This window comes from Trichechus manatus, unplaced genomic scaffold, assembly GCF_000243295.1.
Source record: "Trichechus manatus latirostris isolate Lorelei unplaced genomic scaffold, TriManLat1.0 scaffold00084, whole genome shotgun sequence".
NCBI lineage: Eukaryota > Metazoa > Chordata > Mammalia > Sirenia > Trichechidae > Trichechus > Trichechus manatus.
Genome location: NW_004444020.1, coordinates 4,149,038 through 4,172,050, shown reverse-complemented (window position 1 = coordinate 4,172,050; position 23,013 = coordinate 4,149,038). Strand labels below are relative to the sequence as shown.

Sequence of the window (23,013 nt, the reverse complement as noted above, 5' to 3'; positions counted from 1 at the left end):
AGAAGCAGTGTGGGGTGTCCAGTCACACTGCTTGTTCTCAAGCCCAGGTGCTGCCACTTCCTGGCTGTGTGGCCCTGGGCTAGTCACAGTCTCTGAGCCTCTGTTTCCCCGTCTACATAACATGGGACAATAATACCTACATACCACACTATGGAGAGCTACTGCTGCTAACCAAAAGTCAGCAGTTCGAATCCCCCAGCCACTCCTTGAAAACCCTATGGGGCAGTTCTACTCTGTCTTATAGGGTCACTGTGAGTCAGAATCAACTCGATGGCAAAGAGATTGGATTTTGGGAATTTACTATAGGATGAAGGAGCTCTGGTGGCACAGTGGTTAAGAGCTCAGCTGCCAACCAAAGATGGGCAGTTCAAACCCATCAGCCACTCCGCAGGAGAAAGATGTGGCAATCTGTTTCCGTAAAGATTACAGCTTTGGAAATCCCATGAGGCAGTTCTACTCTGCCCCATAGGTTCACTGTGAGCCTGAATTGACTCCACGGCAATACGTTTGGACTATAGGATGGCTGACAAAAGGAAATAGGACTAGTGCAAGCAGGAGTCCATACCCTACACGTATGAATTATCATTACAGCTTCATGACAGGTTTGCATCTGAACAATTAGCAGTGGCTTCTCTTTTTCTTCCAGCTTTAGTAATTTTTGTTTTCAAGGCTTTGCTCACCCTCTCCCCCACAATGGTTTTTTTTGAGTCCCAGTGCTATTCGTTCTGACTCAGCTTCTGCTGGCATATTCACACACTTAGATCCAAGCTCCTCACTGTCATTTTTAGGCTCTAAAAAGAAAAATATAATCAAGGTAGATGGCATTAAACTCTCACATTACTTGATTCTAAGTCATGATCTTCTCAATCTCAGCAATCAAGAATAAAATAAGAAGAAAGAACCAAGTAGTTTACCATTGATTTTCAACCAGCTAAGATTCTCCAAGGAGCCCTGGTGGTGCAGTCGTTAAAGCACTCGACTGCCAACCGAAAGGACAGCAGTTCGAACTGACCAGCAGCTCCGAGGGAGGAAAAACCTGGCAATCTGCTCCCTTAAAGATTGCAGCCTAGGAAACCCTGTGGGGGCGGTTCTGCTGTGTCCTATAGGGTCGCTGTGAGTCGGCATCGACTCAACAGCAGTCAGTGGGTTTGGTTTTGGTTTAAGATTCTGCAGGCCCATTTTACTCCTTTCCCTGCTCTTTGCTATTTGAACATTAGGTTCCCAGAATCTCCCCCCAAAACTCAGGCAAGTGCAGAGAATGAAAGTGAGATGCCCTTTGAAGGGAAGCAGAGACCATTGAAGATCTTTGCAAAGATCCCTTTGCATTAGCTGTGTGATCCAGGTCGTCCTGACACCTTCTCCTCAGAGCCCTGGGTTGTGATAGGAGGTGATTTACCTTCCTGTTATTTTGGAAGGAAAAGACCTGGAGTCTCAAACACGTGGATTCAGTCTTTATTTTATCACTTACTATGCTACCTAGGTTACACCACTTCTTTAGGAGATACCACTATTTGCCTCACAGAGTTGTTTTGGATTATAATGTATAGTTTCTTGAGCACTGCCGGGCACAAGGTAGTGTTCTTCGTTGCCGTCCAGTAAGTTACGATTCATGGCGACACGGGAAACCCTTTCCTCCGGCTTTACTTTCACTAGTGGGGGCCGCCACTGAAGGAACACTACTGGCCTGGGGCCCCGCGCCCTGCATCGTCAGGGGTCGGCCAACTCCCAGGGGAGCCCAAGCAAGCTGTCAAAGCCCTAAACCCCAGGGGACCCGCCACAAGCTCTCAAAGTAACGCCTCCACCCACGGTGCTGATAGCTACAACGGCCTCCCCAACCCTCCCCACCCCTTTTGACATCTCCCGCCCCCCTGCGTAGCTGCTGATGCGTCACTTCCGCCGGAATAGATAAGCGGCCCGCGCGGTTGGCGCGAAAGTCGGTTCCCTTCCTTGGCACTTCCGGGTTGTCCTGCGTTTGCGCCGGGCTGGGGGCGCCGCCGGGTGGGGCGGGTCTGCGCCGGGCTGGCGCCCGACCCCCGCTGCCGTCCTGCCGGCCGCGCTCCCCGTAACTCGCCTTACGAAGACTTCCGGGCTCCATCAAGGTGAGTAAGGCGCGGGGTGAGGACCTAGTTCTTTGTCCGCCCCAACTGGGGGTCACAACGCCACCGGTGGCCTTCGGGTCCCTCGTTTCCCGCCCTTCCAACCGGCCCTCCCACCGGCGGGTCGGACTTTGAGGCCGGAGAGGATGTGGCTGTGGCTGGACCCACAACCAGGCCTTTCCCTGGGAACTGGGGAGCAGGAACATCCGGCCTTTTGAGGGGCACGACCTTGCCCACTGACTTCCGTGTTTATATTTAAAATCCGTTTACTGAGCGGTGAGTAGTCCTCGAGGGCCATGGATACCAGAGGGGCAGAAGTACTCTAGGTTGCGTGCAATTGAATGTCCATTTGCTGATGTCATTTACCGTAGAGCCCCCAGTGCAAGGATCCTCATGGCGTTCAATTTAGGGATGTTAGCTTCCTTCTCTGGTTCGTACGGTTTGATGTTGTCATACTTTTCTCGGATTTTGCCCACATTGTAGCGTTTCTTACAAATGTGCCGGACGAATTCATGGCAAGGTCAGAATGCCAATCCTTAGACATTCTTGCCTTCACAGAAATATGGGTGTTTTAAGATTTTAGCTTCATACATAATGTGTTTTGTTCTTGTTAATGATTCTTTTATTTTGACAGTTCAAAAATGTCCGGAAATGACAAAGAACCGTTCTTTGTGAAGTTTTTAAAGTCTCCAGACAATTCTGAATGTTTTTTCAAAGCTCTTGAGGTAAGAATAGTTGAAAATGTGGTTTGATGCTGTAAATTCTTTTCTTTTTAGTGTTTTTTAAAAATTAAGCTCTTTATCAGAGTATCAGGGGCGAGGATCTGGGGACTATGCTTTCAGGGGACATTTAGGTCTATTGGCATAACAAAGTTTATTAAGAAAATGTTCTGCATCCCACTTTGGTGAGTGGCATCTGGGGTCTTAAAAGCTAGCAAGCGGCCATCTAAGATGCATCAATTTGTCCCAACCCACCTGGAGCAAAGGAGCATGAAGAACACTGAAGACCCAAGGAAAATATTAGCCCAAGAGACAGAAAGGGCCATATAAACCAGAGACTCCATCAGCCTGAGACCAGAAGAACTAGAGGGTGCCTGGCTACCACCAATGACCACCCTGACAGGGAGCACAACAGAGAGTCCCTGATGGAGTAGGAGAAAAATAGGATGCAGAACTCAAATTGTAGTAAAAAGACCAGACTTAATGGTTTGATTGAGACTGGAGGGACCCCGGAAGACATGGCCCCTTGACTCTCTGTTAGCCCAGAACTGAAATCATTCCTGAGGCCAACTCTTCAAAGATTAGACTGGACTATGGGACATAAAATGATACTCGTGAAAGTGTTCTTCTTAGTTCAAGTAGATACATAAGACTAAATGGACAGCTCCTGTTGGGAGGCGAGGTGAGAAGGCAGAGAGGGTCAGGAGCAGGTTGAATGGACTCGGGAAATCCAGGGTGGAAAGGAGGAGTGTGCTGTCACAGTATAGGGAGAGCAACTAGGGTCACATAACAATGTGTGTATAAATTTTTGTATGAGAAGCTAACTTGAATTGTAAACTTTCACTTAAAGCACAATAAAAAAAAATTAATCTCTGTATATCTTAATGATAGATATTATATCTTTGTAATAGTTTTACTGTTGTACATTAATATAGATATATCATCATTACATGTTTTTGAATTGACGTAAGTTATGTATATCGTTATTGTGTATTTCGGGGGCCTTGAGACATACAACATTTCTATTGGATGTGGTGACCTGCAGTTCTTGGAAATTAAGTCACTTTCTTTTGTCTACTAACCACAGTGGTTCTTTGTGTGAGTAAATTTGAATCATTCGTGTACTGGTCACACTTCAGCATTTTTTAGTTAAGTGTTAAAAGCATGTTTCATTATGTACAGTATAATATGGAGGGTCCAGGAGCAGTAGTTAAGAGCTCTGCTGCTAACCAAAAGGTTGGCAGTTCTAATCCACCAGCTGCTCCATGGAAACTATGGGACAGTTCTACTCTGTACTGTAGGTTTGCTATGAGTTTGAATCGACTCAACAGCAATGGGTTTTTTTTTTTTTTTTTTAGGGGCAGTATAGAGCCTTGCTACTCGCAGACCTCAACAATATCAGTATGGCCTGGGAGTTTGTTAGAAATGCATATTCTCAGGCCCTACCTGAAAGTTAGCAATTAGGATCTGCATTTTAACAAGATCCCCAGTGTGATTCTTGTGCACATTAGAATTTCAGAACTGTTGTAGCAGGTTTTTCCTTAAAGTTCATTCATTCATCAAATATTTATTGAGTGTCCATGATAGGTGCTGTTATACTAGTTGGGATACATGTATCAGTTATCAGAGCATGCAAAAATCCCTGCTTTCTGAGACCTTACATTCTAACAGGTGGAAGTAGACATTAATCAATAAACACATACGAGTAAGCTGTATAGTGTGCTACACGGTTCTCAGTGCTATGGGGAGAGAAAAAAGCATAGCATGTTAAGGGGTTTTGGAGGATGTTTGTTGCTAGGAGGAAGGGAAGGTTACAATTTTAACTAGAGTAAGATCAGGGTAGGCTTTGTGGGAAAGATGATATTTGAGTAAACTTGAAGTAGGTGAAATAGTTAGCTGTCTGGGGAAGAAGGTTTCAGGCAGAAGGAACAACCAGTGCACAGGCTCATGGGAAAGTTCCTGGATTGTCTGTCCAAGGACTAGTGAGAAAGTTAGTGTGGAATGAACAAGGAGTGCAGGAAAGTATGAAGGGATACTGCAGAGAGTAAGGGTGAAGAAAGCACGTAGAGTCTTGTGGGCCATTGTAAGGACTTTGTTTTTTTTGTCTCAGTGAAGTAGAGAGCTGGTGTAGGGTTTTAATCAGAAGAGTTTTTGATCTGACATAGCTTTAAAAGAATCACTTTAACGACAGAAAACCAAACCTATTGCCATCAAGTGGATTCTGACTTATAGCAACCCTATAGGACAGAGTAGAACTGCCCCGTGGGGTTTCCAAGGAGTGGCTGGTGGATTTGAACTGCTGACCTTTTGGTTAGCAGCCAAGCTTGTAACCGCTGCACCATCAGGGCTCCTTAAGGACATGGAGGCTTCAAAATTAAGGACACAGAGATATCAAAATTTGTTCATAAAATATTTGAGTGTTTATTAGATTCCAGGATAAAGTGGCAAACAAGATAGATCATGAAACTTTTGTTCTTATAGGGGAGAGAGAGACACACACATACACACACACACACATAATACCAATATTATATTTCTTCGTAAAATAAACCAAAGAGATAGGGGAAGGGTATCTTATAAAGCATGATCAGGAAGGGCATCTCTGAGTAACAGACCTCAGAGTAGAGGACCTGGGGAAAGAGTATTCCAGGCATCAGGAACAAGACAAAGTCCCTAAATGAGATCATGCTTAGCTTATTCCAGGCTCAGCTAGAAAGCTGGATGGTTAGAGTAAGCAAGAGGGAAGAGAGGTAGGAGGTGAGGAGATAGGCAGCAGCCAGAGTGTATGGTCTTGTAGGCCATAGTAAGAAATGTGGATTTTATTCTTAGTGTGGTGGGAAGCCCTTGGAGAGTTCTGAGCAGGAGTCACATGATCTGGTTTATATTTTTAAAGAGATTATTAGCTGCTGTGTGGAAAATTGATGTAAGGCAAGGGAGGAAGGAGCCACTTGGGAGGCTACTCCAGAGGTCTAGGTGAGAAGATGATCATAGTTTACAGTAGGGTGGTAGCAATTAAGGTGGCAAAAATGGCTGGATTTGAGATGAATTTTGAAGATAGAGTTCATAGTGCTTAAATACAGGTGGCTAACTTCAGGTGCATTCTTACTTCATTTTTTCTTTCAGTCAATGAAAGAGTTCCAATCAGAAGAATATCTTCATATTATTACAGAAGAAGAGGCATTGAAGATAAAGGAGAATGATAGATCACTTTATATCTGTGACCCTTTTAGTGGCATTGTCTTTGATCACCTCAAAAAGGTTTGCTAACAAAAAGTTTTTCTTTGGTAATCTGTTTTGTTTTTGCATTAGTGGACATAAATCCATTACTGATCATGAAATGTGCATATGATGAACATAATGATATTCTTTTGGTTTTGAGGACCGGAATAATGTCTATAAAGGCTAATTATATTACAATAGGCTTTTATTATATGTAGTTTTTATATTTCAGGGAATATAACTTCACTTAGTCCATATTTCCTAATTGTGATAGCCTAAGACTATTGCTCCTACTCCCTATCATTAAAATTATGGTTGTTTCAGAGATTAAAATTTTGATGAAAGTTTTGTGTGAACCCGATAGTAAATGAAGCATTTTAGTGATGGAGTTCTGCTGTACTCAGCCAGAATCTGAAAAACTATATGCTAAAAGGAAGCATTTCGGGGATGAGTATTACTAATATACAATTGAGGCATCTTATTTCTTTTTGTTGATTCTAGAGTCTACTGACTCATTACTTTTTTGGTGTCTGGACAAGAGAGAAGCAGTGAAATAAAAGTAAACTGGCTGTAATTCCATCCAGATTACAAAGAAGTGATTCTTGTTTGAAGGAGAAGAAAACATAGAAGCGTAGGTAGATGCAGCATCTGTACAATTTATAAAAGGTCTGTGCCCACCTTTGCCAAAAACATTGTTGGTCATATCCTTCCTTTGGAAATACCACTGCTTGTCAGATAGAATCAATAGCAGCAAAAGCTTATTTTCTTATGGCTGACCTAAAAGATAGCAGTAATTATTTACCCCGTAGATATTTAAATCAGTCAGAGCAATCAGTGGTAACTTTGGCATCTGTAGGCTTTTTAGTCTGGCCTTGAGTTTGCTGATGTTGAGCAAGACTGTTACCTTTCTTATCTGATTACCAATGAAAATAGAAGTTATTTTTTGAGTTTAACCTGCAGTGTCTTAGGAGAAATCTTTGTGGGTCTTCCTTGGAAAACACTGAGGTGCAGACAAAGTATTTAAAACTTCTATATAGAAACTGCCTAGAATTACACATTTTTTATGGTAGCATAATGGATATTTTGGAGGGAGGTTACTTGTAGGTGTTCATACTTTTTAAGCGCTTCGTTAGCTGGGTGCTTAATTTGAAAAGTACATGTGATATTTCCTAATTGTTATAGCCTAAGGCTATTGCTCATACTCCCTATCACTAAAGTTGTATTTGTTTCAGAGATTAAAATTTTGATAGGAGTTTTGAGTGAGAGGTGCTTTTGGAGCTTATTTCTTTCGATAAAACTTGAATTGCTTGATTTGCTTTGGTTTTGTGTGTGTGTTTATTTAATGTATAATTGTTTCTGAGAATATTATAAAAATTTTATTCATTTTTTGCTTGTAACAACTTACTGATTTTTCTGCAGTGGTCATCAACTTCTGTAAAGAATTGGTAAATATTACAAAACGTAATTTTATAAGACTAGTAGTCTTTTCCAGCTTAACTTGCTGAAACGTTTTGTTTTTTTGTAGCTTGGATGCAGAATTGTTGGTCCTCAAGTAGTCATATATTGTATGCACCACCAGCGATATGTCCCGAGAGCTGAACATCCAGTTTATAATATGATTATGTCTGATATAATCGTATCTTGTACAAGCCTCGAAAGAGAAGAAAGGGTAGGTGGTTGAGAGGAATATCATGATGAATATACATATATTTTCACAGTTAATTTTTTCACTGTGTCAGAGATACCTTGAAAAACCTTATTCTTAGTGTTTGTGACTTATAACAAAGTCAGTGTACAACAACAGTGTATATCGGATTTTTAAAAATAAATGGAATACAGCAAAATCAGTCTTATTGAAAACTAAGGCTAATTGAACTTTTGTTTTGATTAAAAGGTAACATTTTTTTCCCTACACAGCCAGTAAGCTTATTTTTGGATCACTTACATTTTTGCACTGTAGATGGATAATCTTTAAAAAAAAAAAAAAAGGATTCTAACTGGGCCTTGTAAATAAATGACATGGTCTTCATTGTGGGGGAAAAAAAAGGATTCTAAGACATATAAATATATGTTGTATGTTTTTAAGTATGTACATATAATATAAAACTACAAAAGCAACGTAGTTTAATAAATTTATGGAGTTGAAAGGGATAAATATATAATTATTTTTAATTTATTTATAATTCATCTATCTTCCAAAAAATAATTTGGCTAATTATTTAACGTTATAAGGGTGAGAAACATTTGTGTCTTTACGCTAACAACAAAAGGTATCTGTGGGATAGTGTATAAAAAATGAAAGATATTTTGGCTTCAGTATTAATAATATATTTTGGCGCTACAGGAAGAAGTTCATAAATATGTACAAATGATGGGTGGACGAGTATATAAAGACCTTCATGTGTCAGTGACTCACCTTATTGCAGGAGAAGTTGGTAGCAAAAAATATTTAGTTGCTGCAAACCTAAAGAAACCTATTTTGCTTCCTTCTTGGATAAAAGCACTTTGGGAGAAGTCACAAGAGAAGTAAGAAAGACATTTAGATATTTTCTAGATTTGAAAAAATGATGCATTCAGTCATTTTGGCATTCTCTGGGTTTTCATATGGGAAGCTTTGTGGTAAGTTGTTTTCGGTAGAGGAACTATTCCTAAAATACTTGAGAAAATTAGTGTGACAATGCTGCAGCTCGCTTCTATTTTGCATTAGCCGTCAATACTACGCCTGTGTGTTAAGATGGAGAGTGAATTAGCCATTTTCGCAGTCATTCCCTCCCAAAGGGGGCATATGTAAGGTTGAATATAAACATGTAAGCCATCAACTGAGAAGTGATCATTCAGTAAATGTTGCGTAGATTTTATGTACGTGGTGGGAGCTAGGCATTAGATACATACAGTACATAGTGAGCAATGCAAGATAGAAACCCTGCCCTCCTTTGTGGAGCTTAGAGCCTGTTTCAAGGGACACAGTTAAGTTCTCCTAAAATTAGATCAGTAGCCTAAGTCCAGATACCACAGTATGAATTATATAGACATTTTTCTTGGCTTGCTTTTAACACCATCCAGCACATGGCAAACACGTCTCCATGTTGGCACCCTTATTCCCAGCCTGACTGCTTCATTAGCACATCTGCATAGCATGGCAACAGGATGATAACGGTATTTTTGTTGGTATTCTGCAAAAAATCATTGTTTATTACTTATGTAGTATAATAGAATTGTAAAAAGTCAGTTTTTCTAGGGGGCAACCAAAAAACTTCTGTGTTTTCTGAGTAGAGATTCAGACTTAGAATTTTGGAAACTATGTCACTTTGACCAGATGGACTTAAGAGCTAATGAAATATGTATTTCCCCTTAAAAAACAGTTTTATTTGAGAGACCGTATCTGAAACTTCAGTTTATACTAGTGACACAGTATTGGGCTAGGTGAGCAGTTAATTTAAATCTGCATGTGTCTGTCTGTCGGCTCTCCTTTTCTTAACTGAAGAAAAATGATTTATAAATCTTAAAAAATGAGGAAAGCAATAATGATATTATTTCTGTCATAACTTCATTTGTCATTATTCTTATTGTAAATTTAAAGCTGTCTGGTATATTGATGTTTCTCTCTACTGTTTGTTTTTTCCAGAAAAATAGATAGATACACTGATATAAACATGGAAGATTTCAAGTGTCCTGTTTTTCTTGGTTGTGTAATCTGTGTGACTGGCTTGTGTAGCTTGGACAGGAAGGCAGTTCAGCAACTCACAGTTAAGCATGGAGGTCAATATATGGGACAACTGAAAATGAATGAATGTACACACCTCATTGTGCAAGAACCAAAGGGTAAAACTGTGTTTCCTTAATGGATGTATGCAAAATTTTCTCTAGCATTTATCATTTAAAAATCTTTACAGAACACCTTTTGCTTCTGCCATGTTATTAATCTAGTTTGATATTTTTTTCCCTTAAAATCTTGCAAAGATAGTTTGGTTCACAATCTCTGGAAAAATTATATGACCATCCTAGTATTTATCCAGGTCATTGAATAAATGTAAAAAACCAAAAACTTCCAGTTGTGTTTTGTCTAAGTTTATTGTCTGATCTTTTGATTAAAAAAAAAAACAACCAACTTCCCCACAATTACCAGATACTTTGGGAAAAGGAATTTTGGGTGAATAACAAGAAAGCTGAATAGATGTAGCTAAGTTACATTTCTTTCTAATGGCAAATTTGAAAGGCTTGATTTAGTTTTTGGTTGAATGAACTAGCTTGACTTAATGAACTAGAAGTTTTTAACTTGAAGATACACCCTGTAGAACATGAGGTAGTTAAAAGAAGAAAATTACCGATAAGAATTCTTTAAAATTACTATTGATTTTGTTGTTCTTTATCATTTTTATCTATTATAGAGAATATTTTTACTAATACTCTTAAAATACATATAAGAGCTTTGTTAATGCTTTTATTTTCTTTTGTATACCTGTATTGTGTTTTACTAAGCTACCTTAGTAAGAGAAAATTAGAGAAAAATTTAAAGTTAATTGTAAATCAGAACTTCGGGCATGGCCAGTTACGATAGGATGATTGTGAGTAGAGTTGATACTGCTATTGCTTTTCTGAATCTGAATGTAATTTATCTCTTGACTCACAAGAATGTCAAAAAAAAAGCTTTCATGTTACTGCTTACTGTATATTGATCTCAATTTCCCCGTGATACTGTTTCAAAATACATTGTTAAAGTTCTTCAAGGTAATAAAAAAAATTCATATTCTTGATATAGTTTATCTATTTGCCTACCTATCCTGGACTTCAAGTGGAATCCAGTTGGCAATGGAGTAGTCTGTTTAAAGCTGGCATTTATTATATTGCATATATTTACAATTTTCGGTTTTACACATTTTTATTAAAACCACGTCTTAATTCTGTGCATTATCCCCATTTTACAGATTAAGAAACTGTGGTTTAAAGGACTTAAGTGATGGAGTGTATACTCAAACCAAGTCCAATGTTATTTCAGTTACCCCACAGTTGCTTCTGTCTCCCTGCACTATTTGTGTAGAAAATAAACTCCCTCAGATGGCATGTGTAGTTACACAAGATACAGAAGGTGTAGTTGAGTAATAATAACTTAAAGTATCTCTTTTTAATACATGATATAGAATGTACTCATGAAAAGTAGTAGTAATTACTGATACCTTTGATTTTCTTTCAAGTGAATTTTTTTAATACCCTATCGTAATTTGAGTATTTCTTCAAAGATAGATTTTAATTGGTCTGCATGTTTCTGTCTCTGTCTCTCTGACTCTCTTTCTCTTTTCAATGACTCTGATAGGTCAGAAATACGAATGTGCCAAGAGGTGGAATGTTCATTGTGTGACCACGCGGTGGTTTTTTGACAGTGTCGAGAAAGGCTTTTGTCAGGATGAATCTATATACAAGACAGAGCCTAACCCAGAAACAAAGCCTGTGCCTGAGACTTCAACTCCTACTGGCCAGGTCAACGCACTTGATAGTAAGTCTCATTTGGGATTAAAGTAAATAATCATTTTTAAGACAATCCATTTTCTGTATAAGAATTGATTTATTAATAGGGTCACTGAGATATTGTAAGGAATTTGATCTGTATTTGCTATGCTTCCATGCATAATTGAATAATAAAATAGCTAGATTGTATTAAAAAAATTTGCCCTGAACTGTGCATGGTATTTCTTTTTAGAGTGAATTACTATTTCCTTTCACACTCTGATGTAATGTAATACATAGTCAAAGAAATTAAGAATGTTAATGGTAGAGACTTAAAGTAATTTTTAAAAACTTTACTGATGTGCAGAACAAATTTTCTGTATTTGTTTTCTTTAATCTTGTAGATCATCTGTATTTGTATTAAATGTAAAATAGTTTCTCTTTTGTAGATTGCACGTTGTATAAGTTGGCAGTTTGGTAATGTGTTGTAAATTTTTTTCAAATGTGAGCTTCGTGGACTTTAAAGCCAACAACTTCAGATTATTGTGGAAAACAAGGCACTATTAAGAAAGTTTATTAAATATATTTTCATTTAAATGAGATAAGAACCTTAATTTTTTAGTTCCGTTTTCCTTTTCATTGCCACCAAGATTTCGGTAAAAGCATTTGAATCTTTGGAAATTATTCATTTTGTTTGAAAGAAAACTTACTCACAGGAAAATATGCAATCATGATTATTTTATCTCCATAAATTTATATATATTTTTTAATTATGTAGGTCGTACTCTTTCAGATGTCAGCCACATTTCTAACATCAATGCAAGTTGTGTAAATGAGTCCATATGTAATTCAGGTCTTAATAGCAAATTGGAGCCTACACTGGAAAATCTAGAAAATCTGGATGTCAGCGCATTTCAAGCACCTGAAGATTTATTAGATGGCTGCCGGGTACGTACCACCTATATTATGTAGCAAATATAGTAAGTGATGATGATGTTAGATGCTGTTGAGTTGGCTCCATTTCATAGCAACCTTGTGTACAAAAGAACGAAACACTGCCCATTCCTGTGCCATCCTCACAGTTGTTGTTATGCTTCAGCCCATTGTTGCAGTGACTGTGGCAATCCATCTCACTGAGTGTCTTCCTCTTTTTCGCTGACCCTCTGCTTTACCAAGCATGATGTCCTTCTCCAGGGACTGGTCCCTCCTGATAACATGTTCAAAGTAAGTGAGACAAAGTCTTGCTATCCTTGCTTCTGATGAGCATTCTGGCTGTACTTCTTCCAAGACAGATTTGTTCATTCTTCTGGTAGTCCATGGAATATTTAGTATTCTTCACCAACACCATAATTCAAAGGTATCAGTTCGTCTTCGATCTTCTTATTCACTGTCCAGCTTAGTCCTTAAAGTGACATCTTTGCTTTTTAACACTTTACAGTGGTCTTTTGCAGGAGATTTGCCCAGTGCAATTCATTGTTTGATTTAACTGCTGCTTTCGTGGGTGTTGATTGTGGATCCAAGTAAAATGAAATCTTTGACAACTTCAGTCTTTTCTCTGTTTTTCACGATGCTGGTTTTTGGTCCAGTTGTGAGGATTTTTGTTTTCTTTATGTTGAGGTGCATTCCATACTGACAACTGTAGTATTTGATCTTCACCAGTAAGTGCTTCAAGTCCTCTTTGCTTTAAGCAAACAAGGTTGAGTCATCTGTGTATCTCAGGTGGCTAGTCTTCCTCCAGTCCTGATGCCACATTCTTCTTCATATAGTCCACCTTCTTGGATTATTTGCTCAGCATACAGATTAAATAGATATGGTGAAAGGATACAACCCTGACACACACCTTTCCTGACTTTAAACCACGCAATATCTGCTTGTTCTGTTCGAGTGACTGCCTCTTGGTGTAAGTACAGGTTCCTTATGAGCACTATTAAGTGTTCTGGAATACCCATTCTTCGCAGTGTTATCCATGATTTGTTATGATCCACCCACTTAAATGCCTTTGCGTAGTCAGTAAAACACAGGGTAAACATCTTTCTGGTATTCTCTGCTTTCAGCCATGATCCATCTGACATCAGCAATGATACCCCTGGTTCCATGTCCTCTTCTGAATCCTGCTTGAATTTCTGGCAGTTCTTTGTCAATTCACTGCTGCAACTACTTTTCAGTGATCTTCAGCAAAATTTTACTTGTGTGTGATATTAATGATATTGTTCGATAATTTCTGCATTCTATTGGATCCCCTTTCTTTGGAAGGAGTACAAATACGGATCTCTTCCAGTTGATTGGCCATGTAGCTGTCTTCCAAATTTCTTGGCATAGACGAGTGAGCGCTTCCAGTGCTGCGTCCGTTTGTGAAACATCTCAACTGGTATTCCATCAATTCCTGGAGCCTTATTTTTTGCCAGTGCCTTCAGTGCAGCTTGGACCTCTTCCTTCAGTACCATCAGTTCTTGATCGTATGTTACTTCCTGAAATGGTTTAATATCGACCAATTCTTTTTGGTACAGTGACTCTGTGTATTCCTTCCATCTTCTTTTGATGCTTCCTGTGTTGTTTAATATTTTCCTCCATAGAATCCTTTAATATTGCAACCTGAGGCTTGAATTTTTTCTTCAGTTCTTTCAGCTTGAGAAATGCTGAGCATGTTCTTCGCTTTTGGGTCTTCTATCTCCAGGTCTTTGCACATTTCATTATAATACTTTACTTTGTCTTCTCAAGCTGCCCTTTGAAATCATCTGTTCAGCTCTTTTACTTCATCATTTCTTCCTTTCACTGTAGCTACTCTGTGTTCAAGAGCAACTTTCAGAGTCTCTTCTGACATCCATGTTAGTCTTTTCCTTTTTAATGACCTCTTGCTTTCTTCATGTATGATGTCCTTGATGTCATTCCACAACTTGTCTGGTCTTCAGTCGTTAGTGTTCAGTGCATCAAATCTATTCTTGAGATGGCCTCTAAATTCAGGTGGGATATACTCAAGGTTGTACTTTGGCACTCGTGGACTTGTAATTTTCTTCAGCTTGAACTTGCATACGAGCAATTGATGATCTGTTTCACAGTTGGCCCCTGGCCTTGTTCTGACTAATAATATTGAGCTTTTTCATTGTATCTTTCCACAGATGTAGTTGATTTGATTCCTGTGTGTTTCATCTGCCAAAGTCCATGTGTATAGTTGCAGTTTATGTTGTTGAAAAAAAGTATTTGCATTAAAGAAGTCATTGGTCTTGCAAAATTTTATCATGCGATCTCCAGCATCATTTCTATCACCAAGGCCATATTTTCCAACTACCAATCCTTCTTTGTTTCCAACTTTTGCCTTCTAATCGCCAGTAATTATCAATGCATCTTGATTGCATGTTTGATCAATTTTGGACTGTAGAAGTTGTAAAAAATCTTGAGTTTCTTCATCTTTGGCCTTAGCGATTGGTGTGTGAATTTGAATAATAGTTATATTAACTGTTATTCCTTATAGGCGTATGGGTATTATCCTAACACTGACGGCATTGTGCTTCAAGTTAGATCTTGAAATGTTCTGACAGTGAATGTGAAGCCATTCATCTTCAATTTGTCATTCCCAGCATAATAGACCATATTATTGTCTGATTCAGAATAGCCAGTACCAGTCCATTTCAGCTCACTAATGCCTAAGATACCGATCTTTATGTGTTTCATTTCATTTTTGATGACTTCCAGTTTTCCTGGATTTGTACTTCATATGTTCCACATTCCGATTATTAATGAATGTTTGCAGCGTTTCTTCTCATTTTGAGCCTTGCCACATCAGCAAATGAAGGTCTCGAAAGCTTGACTCCATCCATGTCATTAAGGTCAACTCTGCTTTCAGAAGGTACCTCTTCCCCGGTCATATTTTGAGTGCCTTCCAACCTAAGGGGCACATTTTCTGGCACTTTATGAGACAGAGTTCTACTGCTGTTCACTAGCCAGTTCTTTCAGAAGGAGACTCCCAGGCCCTTTTTCCTAGTCTACCTGAGTCTGAAAGCTCAGCTGAAACCTATCCGCTAAGCGTGACACTGCTGGTATTTGAAATACCGGGGGCAAAGCTTCCAGTATCACAACAACATGCAAGCCACCACACTACAACAGACTAACAGACACGTGGTGGACAGGAAGCGATAACACACATTAATACTTTGTAGCCTGACTTCGCAGACCTTTCATAGTTCAGTTTGCTTCTTATCTGAATAAACCTAAGCATGTGCACTCACTAGGCCATGTGCATTCTTTGACTGTCAGGGTCTGTTTGCCTGGGATGTTCTTTCATCTGCTGTCCCCTTCAAAGTTCGTTTCAGTTTTCAACTCTTCTCTGAACCCTTCCACCTACATCAGTCTCTCCAGTCACTATGTTTAAAGAACACTTAGTTTCTGAACTACTTACTGGATTTTTATTTATTTCTAGTTTTTATTTATTAAGTACTTACAATGTGCTAGATGCTGTGATAATCATTTCATATATATTAGGTTAATATGTTGTATTTAATCTCATTTAGTTCCCACAAATAACTCTAAACCAGCTATTATCCTGAGGCTGAGACTTAGAGGAGTAAAATTCTTGTTTGGGATCACACAGATTTTCCCCAAAAGCCTGTTTTCATTCAAAGTCAGTATTCCTAACCATTAGGCCCACCGCTTTTTTTTAACATTTCTTGGGTTATTTAATTTTTTAACATCTTAGATTATTAAGATGTTTCTTGATGGGAACATTATATGCTGTTTTCAAATCTAGAATACCTCCCACATTACACCTACTCCTCACTTACCTACTATCTTGTTATCTGACATTTTGCATTTACAGCAATTGTAAAAAATCTGCTATTGGACTATTTTGCGTATTAATGACGTACGTCTGGCAATAACGAATGTTGAGGTGCAAGGTGAGAGTCATGCTGGCTGTGATGGTTAAGGTTTTGTGTCAGCTTGGCTGGGCCATGATTCTCAGTGGTTTGGCTGTTTAGTAATGATGTAACTTGTCAGTTATGTAATGATGTAGTGAGTCATCCTCCGTTTTGTGATCTGATATGGTCATCCTTCATTTTCACGTAATGCTGATTTTTCACATGATGTCCTGGTCTTTGAAACCTAACAATGTCGATAAGTGAGGAGTGAGTGTACTTCATATATTCCTGTTTGTAAAACGAATAGGCTATGCATCAGTTCTCACAAGGTAGCTAGTATTTAACTTTATCATTAAGAAAGGAAATTGGGCAAATGAGCTTACCTTTCTATACTTTGAAAACTTACCAGCTTATTAGCAGAACAGAAAATGTATTGCTTAATCCTTTTTGCTAGACTATACTGATCCTGGAGCCCTGGTGGCAAAGTGGTTAAGAGCTCAGGCTGCTGATCAAATCGTCGGCAGTTTGAATCCACCAGCTGCTCCTTGGAAACCCTATGGGGGCAGTTCTACTGTCTTGTAGGGTCACTATGAGTTGGAACCGACTCGACAGCACACGACGACGACAATACTAATTCTGGATATGACTTTTAATTCTTTAACATAAAGTATGTGATTCTTCTGTTAAAATATTTTCTAGCAATGGAGATGATTTGGTTTGGGATGTAGATGCAGTTAGAAATAGCTTTCTTATGAAATATTTTTAAAGATACCTTATGTAAAACAGAGGTGAAAAGATTTATATTGCTTAAATTTGTTTAAATGTATATATCCTGATAGTAAACAATAAAATTAATTATTGCATATGTATTATCCTCAAAGCATTGTGCTCAGTTCTTTAACTTAAATTTTCTTGTTTAATCATCTCTGTTGTGAAAAAGATATTTCAGTTTATAAGAAAATAGTTTTAAGTATCCTCCCCACTGTCAGATGGCTAATCATTGACAGCTGAGCCAGGATTTAAACTTAGGTTTTCTGAACTCAATTAACTGTGGTTTATTTCCGTAACACTTTAATATTTGCAAGTAGTAAGACTGTCACAATTTAAGAAGCAACCTTCATTTTAAGACCCTCAACAAGATGGAGTGGCACAGTGGCTGCAACAGTGGGCTCAAAAATAGCAATGATTCTGAGGATGGTACAGGACTAGGCAGTGTTTCATTCTATTGTACATGGGGTCACTATGAGTCAGCACCTAACAACAACCAACAACAGTATTCAGAAAGTGTTGGATTCTGGCTTCTATTGTATTTAAAGCCACAAGATATTTATCAAGTATCTACTGTGAAATATAATGTGCTGTGGAGTTGGAAAGAATCATTAAAAATCAAAGTTTCAGAATACGCTTTCCACTTCTTAGTGTATCTCAAAATACAAAGAAGAGTTATCTAATTAACACACAATCAGTTTAGATATATATTTTTAATAAATGTGTGACTATTAAGAGAAATAAAGTGTCTTAAATATATTAAGTCTTTCAAAGTAAATATTTTCTTTCTTTGCAGATATATCTTTGCGGTTTTAGTGGCAGAAGGCTAGATAAACTGAGAAGGCTTATTAACAGTGGAGGTGGAGTTCGTTTTAATCAGCTCAACGAAGATGTAACTCATGTTATTGTGGGAGATTATGATGATGAATTGAAGCAGTTTTGGAATAAATCAGCCCACAGGTTTTCTCAGTTTTTAATTCAAAGCAATTTCTACTGTCTAATGATTTTTCTTAAAATTCATGTTCATGCAGTTCTGGAAACTGCATGGCAGATGGGATGGTGGTCTTTATAGCTTAAACTAATATCTAACTATGTACTGTTTTTGTAGGCCTCATGTAGTGGGAACAAAGTGGTTGCTAGAGTGTTTTAATAAAGGTTATATGCTTCCTGAAGAGCCATATATCCATGCTAACTACCAGCCAGTGGAAATTCCAGTTTCAGATCAACCTGAAAGTAGAACAGCCGTTTTAAAAAAGAATAGCAGCAGCTTTTCTAAGCAAGACTTTACACCTGATGAAAAACACGAGCAAGCTGATGAAGATCTGCTGTCACAGTACATAAACAATAACTCAGCAGTAGGTAAGGAGTAATTGACTAGCCTTTGCAGTTATAGAGAAATATTTTAGTAGCCAAGTATGTACATGATTTCTGCCGGGTTTTTTGTATTTTAAGTTACACTAACCTTTTATTCCCTTAAAATTTTGTTTTTAACTTTTTTCTGAGCTGGCAAGACTGAACCCTCTAACTCCCTGTCTTTAACCAAGCAGCTCCACTTTGATCTGTTTTGTATCCAGGCGTTACTTAATTTGTGTTCGAGTTTGGAATGACATCAACATTTGATTTTTTTGTTCATTTTTATTTCATTAATCTATTTATTATTTTTTCTCTTTTTTCTTCTAATTCTTAAGTTGCATGATTTTTATTATTTTGTAGTCTTTCTTCTTATCTAGGTCTTTATGTCTGTAGATTCTCCTGAAAGTACTGATTTAATTAGTTGTATTTCACAGGAGCTATAACATGTTTGTAATTATTTAATCCAAAGTATTTCCTAATTTTATTATCTCTTTTTCGGTCTATGAGATATTTAGGTGGTGGCTGTCGTAAGTGTTCTTATGTGCCTGAGAAAAATATATTCTCTGATTGTTTGGAGGACCCTATGTATGTATATATAGGGTCACTGTGAGTTGGAATTGACTCGACGGCGGTGGGTTTTTAATGTATGTATATGAGATCGAGTTTTGTCTGCTCCATCTATGGGTTAATGAGAGAGAAGTGCCAAATTCCTCCACTGTAATGATGGCTGTGTCAGTTTCTCCATATAGTTCTGCCAAATTTAGCTTTATGTACATATTGAAGTTTCATTATTTGGTGATCCTCATTTTCCTACTGAGTTTTCACTTAAAACCTATTTTGTGTACTATTAATATAGCTCTCCCTACCTAATTTGGGTTAATATTTATGCTGGTATATCTTTTTCCCAACATTTTTGCCTTGTGGATGGATTGAGTCTTCCTCTCCCCACTCCCAGCTCCATCTCTTTCTGTCTACTGATTTGTAAGTTACATGTACTATTTGTATTTCTGGTGATGACCTTGGAATTTTAATGCACATCATAACTTAAAATCTAAAGTTAATCAGTATTTTTATCTTCCCTTGAATAACACAAAAACCTTAGAACACTTTATCTTCAATGATAACCATTAACCACCACCCCTATTTACACGTAATAACATGTGCTCAGTTTATTTGATTTTGTTGTCCAGTATTTTCATTGTGTTTTTTTAACCTCATAATTAGGCATTAATATGGTTGTTTTAGGTCCTTGAGTGGCGCATACGGTTTGCACCCAACTACTAACCTAATGGTTAGTTTTTTGAACCTACCCAGTGGTGCTGTGGAAGAAAGGCCTGGTGATCTGCATCCATAAAGATTGTTGTTATTGTTGTTGTGTGCCCTTGAGTCAATTTGGACTCCTGGCAACCCTATGTGACAGAGTAGAACTGTCCCATAAGGTTTCCTAGGCTGTAATCTTTACAGGAGCAAATCACCAGGTCTTTTCTCTGCAGAGTTGCTGGCTGAGTTTAAACCACCAACCTTTCAGTTAGCAGGCAAGCACAAAACCATGGCACCACAAGGGCTTTTTTCCATAAAGATTACAGCTAAGAAAACCCTATGGAGCAATTCTACTCTGTAATGCTTGGGGCCGCTATGAGTTGGAAGCAACTTGATGGCAACGGGTTTGGATTTTTAGTTTATTGCTATTTTGTATGGTCAATATTTGTTTTGATTTTCCAAATTATTTAATTGTTTTCTTGCCCCCCCGCAATTCCTTTTTACATCAGAGACGTCTCTTCTGGAAAAATTTTCTGCCTTCCAAAAATACATCCTTTAGCAGTTTCTTCACTTTGTGTTTATCTAAGAATGTCTTTATTTTGCCCTTGTTCTTAAAAGACAGTTCTGGTTATATAGTTCTAGACAGTTATTTTGTCTAAGCTCTTTGAAGATATTTTTGTCACTATCATTTGTTTCCATTGGCGCCCTGGTGGTGTAGTGGTTAAGAAGTTGGCGGCTAACCAAAACATCAGCAGTTTGAGTCCACTAGCTGCTCCTTGGAAACCCTGTGGGGCAGTTCTGCTCTGTCCTGCAGGGTCACTGTGAGTTGGAATTGACTCAATGGCAATGAGTTTGGTTTGTTTTTGTTTCCATGGCTGCTAGATAAGAAGTCAGGTGTCAGTCTAATTTTAATTCCTTTGTAGGGAATCTGTCTTTTCTCTCTGGCTATTTTTAAGATCTTCCTTTTGTCTTTCATGTCCTAGAGCTTTACTGTTTATTTGCCCTGCTTGAGATTCATTGTGCTTTCTGAATCCAAGAATTCGTATGGTTTTTTTTTATTCTAGAAAATTTTCGTCTATTGCTTGCTGCTCCCCATCCCCCTCATTCTTTATATTCTCTAACTCCCATTATATATTGGGGTTACTTAATCTCTCCTTATTTTTTATCTTTTTTTCTTTGATTTATTCTTGTAATTTCTTCAGATTTTTCTTGAAGATTATCCTCTCTCCAGCTGTTGCCCAATCTGTTAAACTCATCCATTAAAATTTTGATTTTAATGGTTATTTTTTTAATTCCTAGAAGTCCTAATACTTTAAATTGTCTGTCTATATTTATGTTTTTTATTCTTTGTTTCTCAAAACATATCAGAACTTATTTAACATCTAGATGGGGGGCTAGTTCTATTGATTCTTGTTCGTAGTGCCTGGTTTCTTCATGTTTTTTGTGGTTTTTATTGTGAGCTTATCTTTATTAGGACTCTGAGAATTCTGAGAAACTTGGGGTAAGAATTTGTTCATCCAGAGAAAGTTCATGTTTAGGTCTGCCAGGTGCCTAGGAGTTTACCAACTTAGGACATCTTTTAGTTTATTGACTATTTTTGGGGGGACCATCAAGCTAGTGTAAATTTGTACCCTACATACTTGAGAACCAGCCTAGGGTGACAAATTGTCATCTCACTTTGCAGGGTGAACTTTGTTGTTGTTGTTCTGTGGTTGGTTTTAAAGGCGTTTCCCTTCAGGGTTCCTGGGTTTGTTTACTCAGGAGTACTCTGTTCCAATTCTAGTTTGTGTGAGACCAGAAGCTTGACTCCTGTCCTTCCATGTGATGTTCTTAAATTGTAAGGGGTCTAGGTTACTGGCAAATAGGCTTTAGTAACTGCTTAATCCTCTGGAGTCATACTACTACTCCAGTTTTAGCCTTTGAGGATTTCTCTTGCTTTCGTAACGAACTCGGTTATGCATTAAAAGGATGCTCTTACTATGTTACTGTGTTATTCTAAATCTTGAGGTGTTTTATAGTGAGAGGGTTTCAAATGTCTGGCCTACCATATTTCTAGAAAGAGTATTCCCAGCATTCCTTCTTTATTCTCCCTATTTGTGTGGTACTACAGAATTATCTTTTGTCAGACCATTTGCTTATGCTTTAGTGTCGTATCCTATCAGGAAATCATCCTAATCTTCTAGGAAGCTAGTGTAAGGAAACAACAACTTCACTACTCGAAGCCGTTTTATGCACTACCCTCAGCAAGGGTGCTTGGTGTAGAGTAAGTAGTTTCTCAAACCTTCCTTTCTAAGGCAACTAGAGGTCAGTTGACTTTGTAAAGATTCCAGACCAAACTCACTACCATTGAGTCGGTTACAGAATAGAACTGCTCCATGAGGTTTCCAAGTTTGTAAATCTTTACAGAAGCAGACTGCCACATCTTCGTCCTGTGGAGCGACTGGTGGCTTCTAACCACCGACCTCTCGGTTTGCAGCTGAGTGCTTTAACCACTGCACCACCAGGGCTCCTCTTGTAAGAATAACCAAAAACCAAACTAAACCGTTTGCTGTCGAGTGGATTCTGACTCATAGCGACCCTGTAGGACAGAGCAGGACCTCCCCATAGGGTTTCTAAGGATGTAAATCTTGACGAAGCAGATTGCCATTTCTTTCTCCCACAGAGCGGCTGGTGGGTTTGAACCGACAACCTTTTGGTTAGCAGCTGAGCGCTTTAACCACTGTGCCACCAGGGCTTTCTCTTGTAAAGATTAAGTGGTAATAAATCTCAGTGGGTCTTCAAGCACTGTAGAAAGGGTGTAATAACTAGTAAAGTATTTTACAGTTATTTCTTAAAAATTGATTTTGACTTGAGAAAGCTTTTGAAATAATAGGCTTGTCAAGGAGTGTCTATTATGTGGCTTCTGTATGAGATACTTTTGAAAAAGGGATTCTACAACTGAAATGAAAGAGCAGCTGTATAACATGTTAATGTATTCTGATCCTTTTAATAACTTAAGGGTTTTACTTACAGATTATAAGAACTTAGTATTTCTAGTTTGTTTTTATGGTAGTAGTCTAAAATTCCACTAGGTTTCTTCCTCCTTCCCATCCCACCAAAAAATATGTAGACATCAAATAAAGTTGGTTTTTTTCCCTTCTAGGTGTGATTGCGGAGCCCTGGTGGCGCAGTGGTTGAGAGCTCGGCTGCTAACCAAAAGGTCAGCAGTTTGAATCCACCAGCTGCTCCTTGGAAACCCTATGGGGCAGTTCTACTCTGTCCTGTAGGGTTGCTATGAGTCGGAATCGACTCGACGGCAACAGGTTT

General features: G+C 38.3%; 1 protein-coding gene across 4 annotated transcripts in view; it reads left to right on the top strand.

Moving 5' to 3' along the window:
• The first annotated feature begins 1,945 nt into the window (after positions 1-1,945).
• TOPBP1 (DNA topoisomerase II binding protein 1) overlaps positions 1,946-23,013 on the top strand; it is a 65,633-nt gene continuing 44,565 nt past the window's right edge. For 2 of the 4 annotated variants that reach the window (XR_002824861.1, XM_004381409.2), the window contains exons 1-10: positions 1,946-2,099; positions 2,731-2,821; positions 5,939-6,073; positions 7,560-7,703; positions 8,379-8,560; positions 9,660-9,856; positions 11,346-11,525; positions 12,255-12,424; positions 17,891-18,054; positions 18,203-18,453. Coding sequence is in view for 3 of the 4 variants with exons in the window: in XM_004381409.2 (XP_004381466.1) it covers positions 2,738-2,821; positions 5,939-6,073; positions 7,560-7,703; positions 8,379-8,560; positions 9,660-9,856; positions 11,346-11,525; positions 12,255-12,424; positions 17,891-18,054; positions 18,203-18,453 (1,507 nt within the window). In the remaining variant the exon portion in view is untranslated. Of the gene's footprint in view, positions 2,100-2,730; positions 2,822-5,938; positions 6,074-6,535; positions 6,701-7,559; positions 7,704-8,378; positions 8,561-9,659; positions 9,857-11,345; positions 11,526-12,254; positions 12,425-17,890; positions 18,055-18,202; positions 18,454-23,013 lie in introns of those variants that run through there. The other 2 variants (XM_023735971.1, XM_023735972.1) reach the window with 2 other exon arrangements.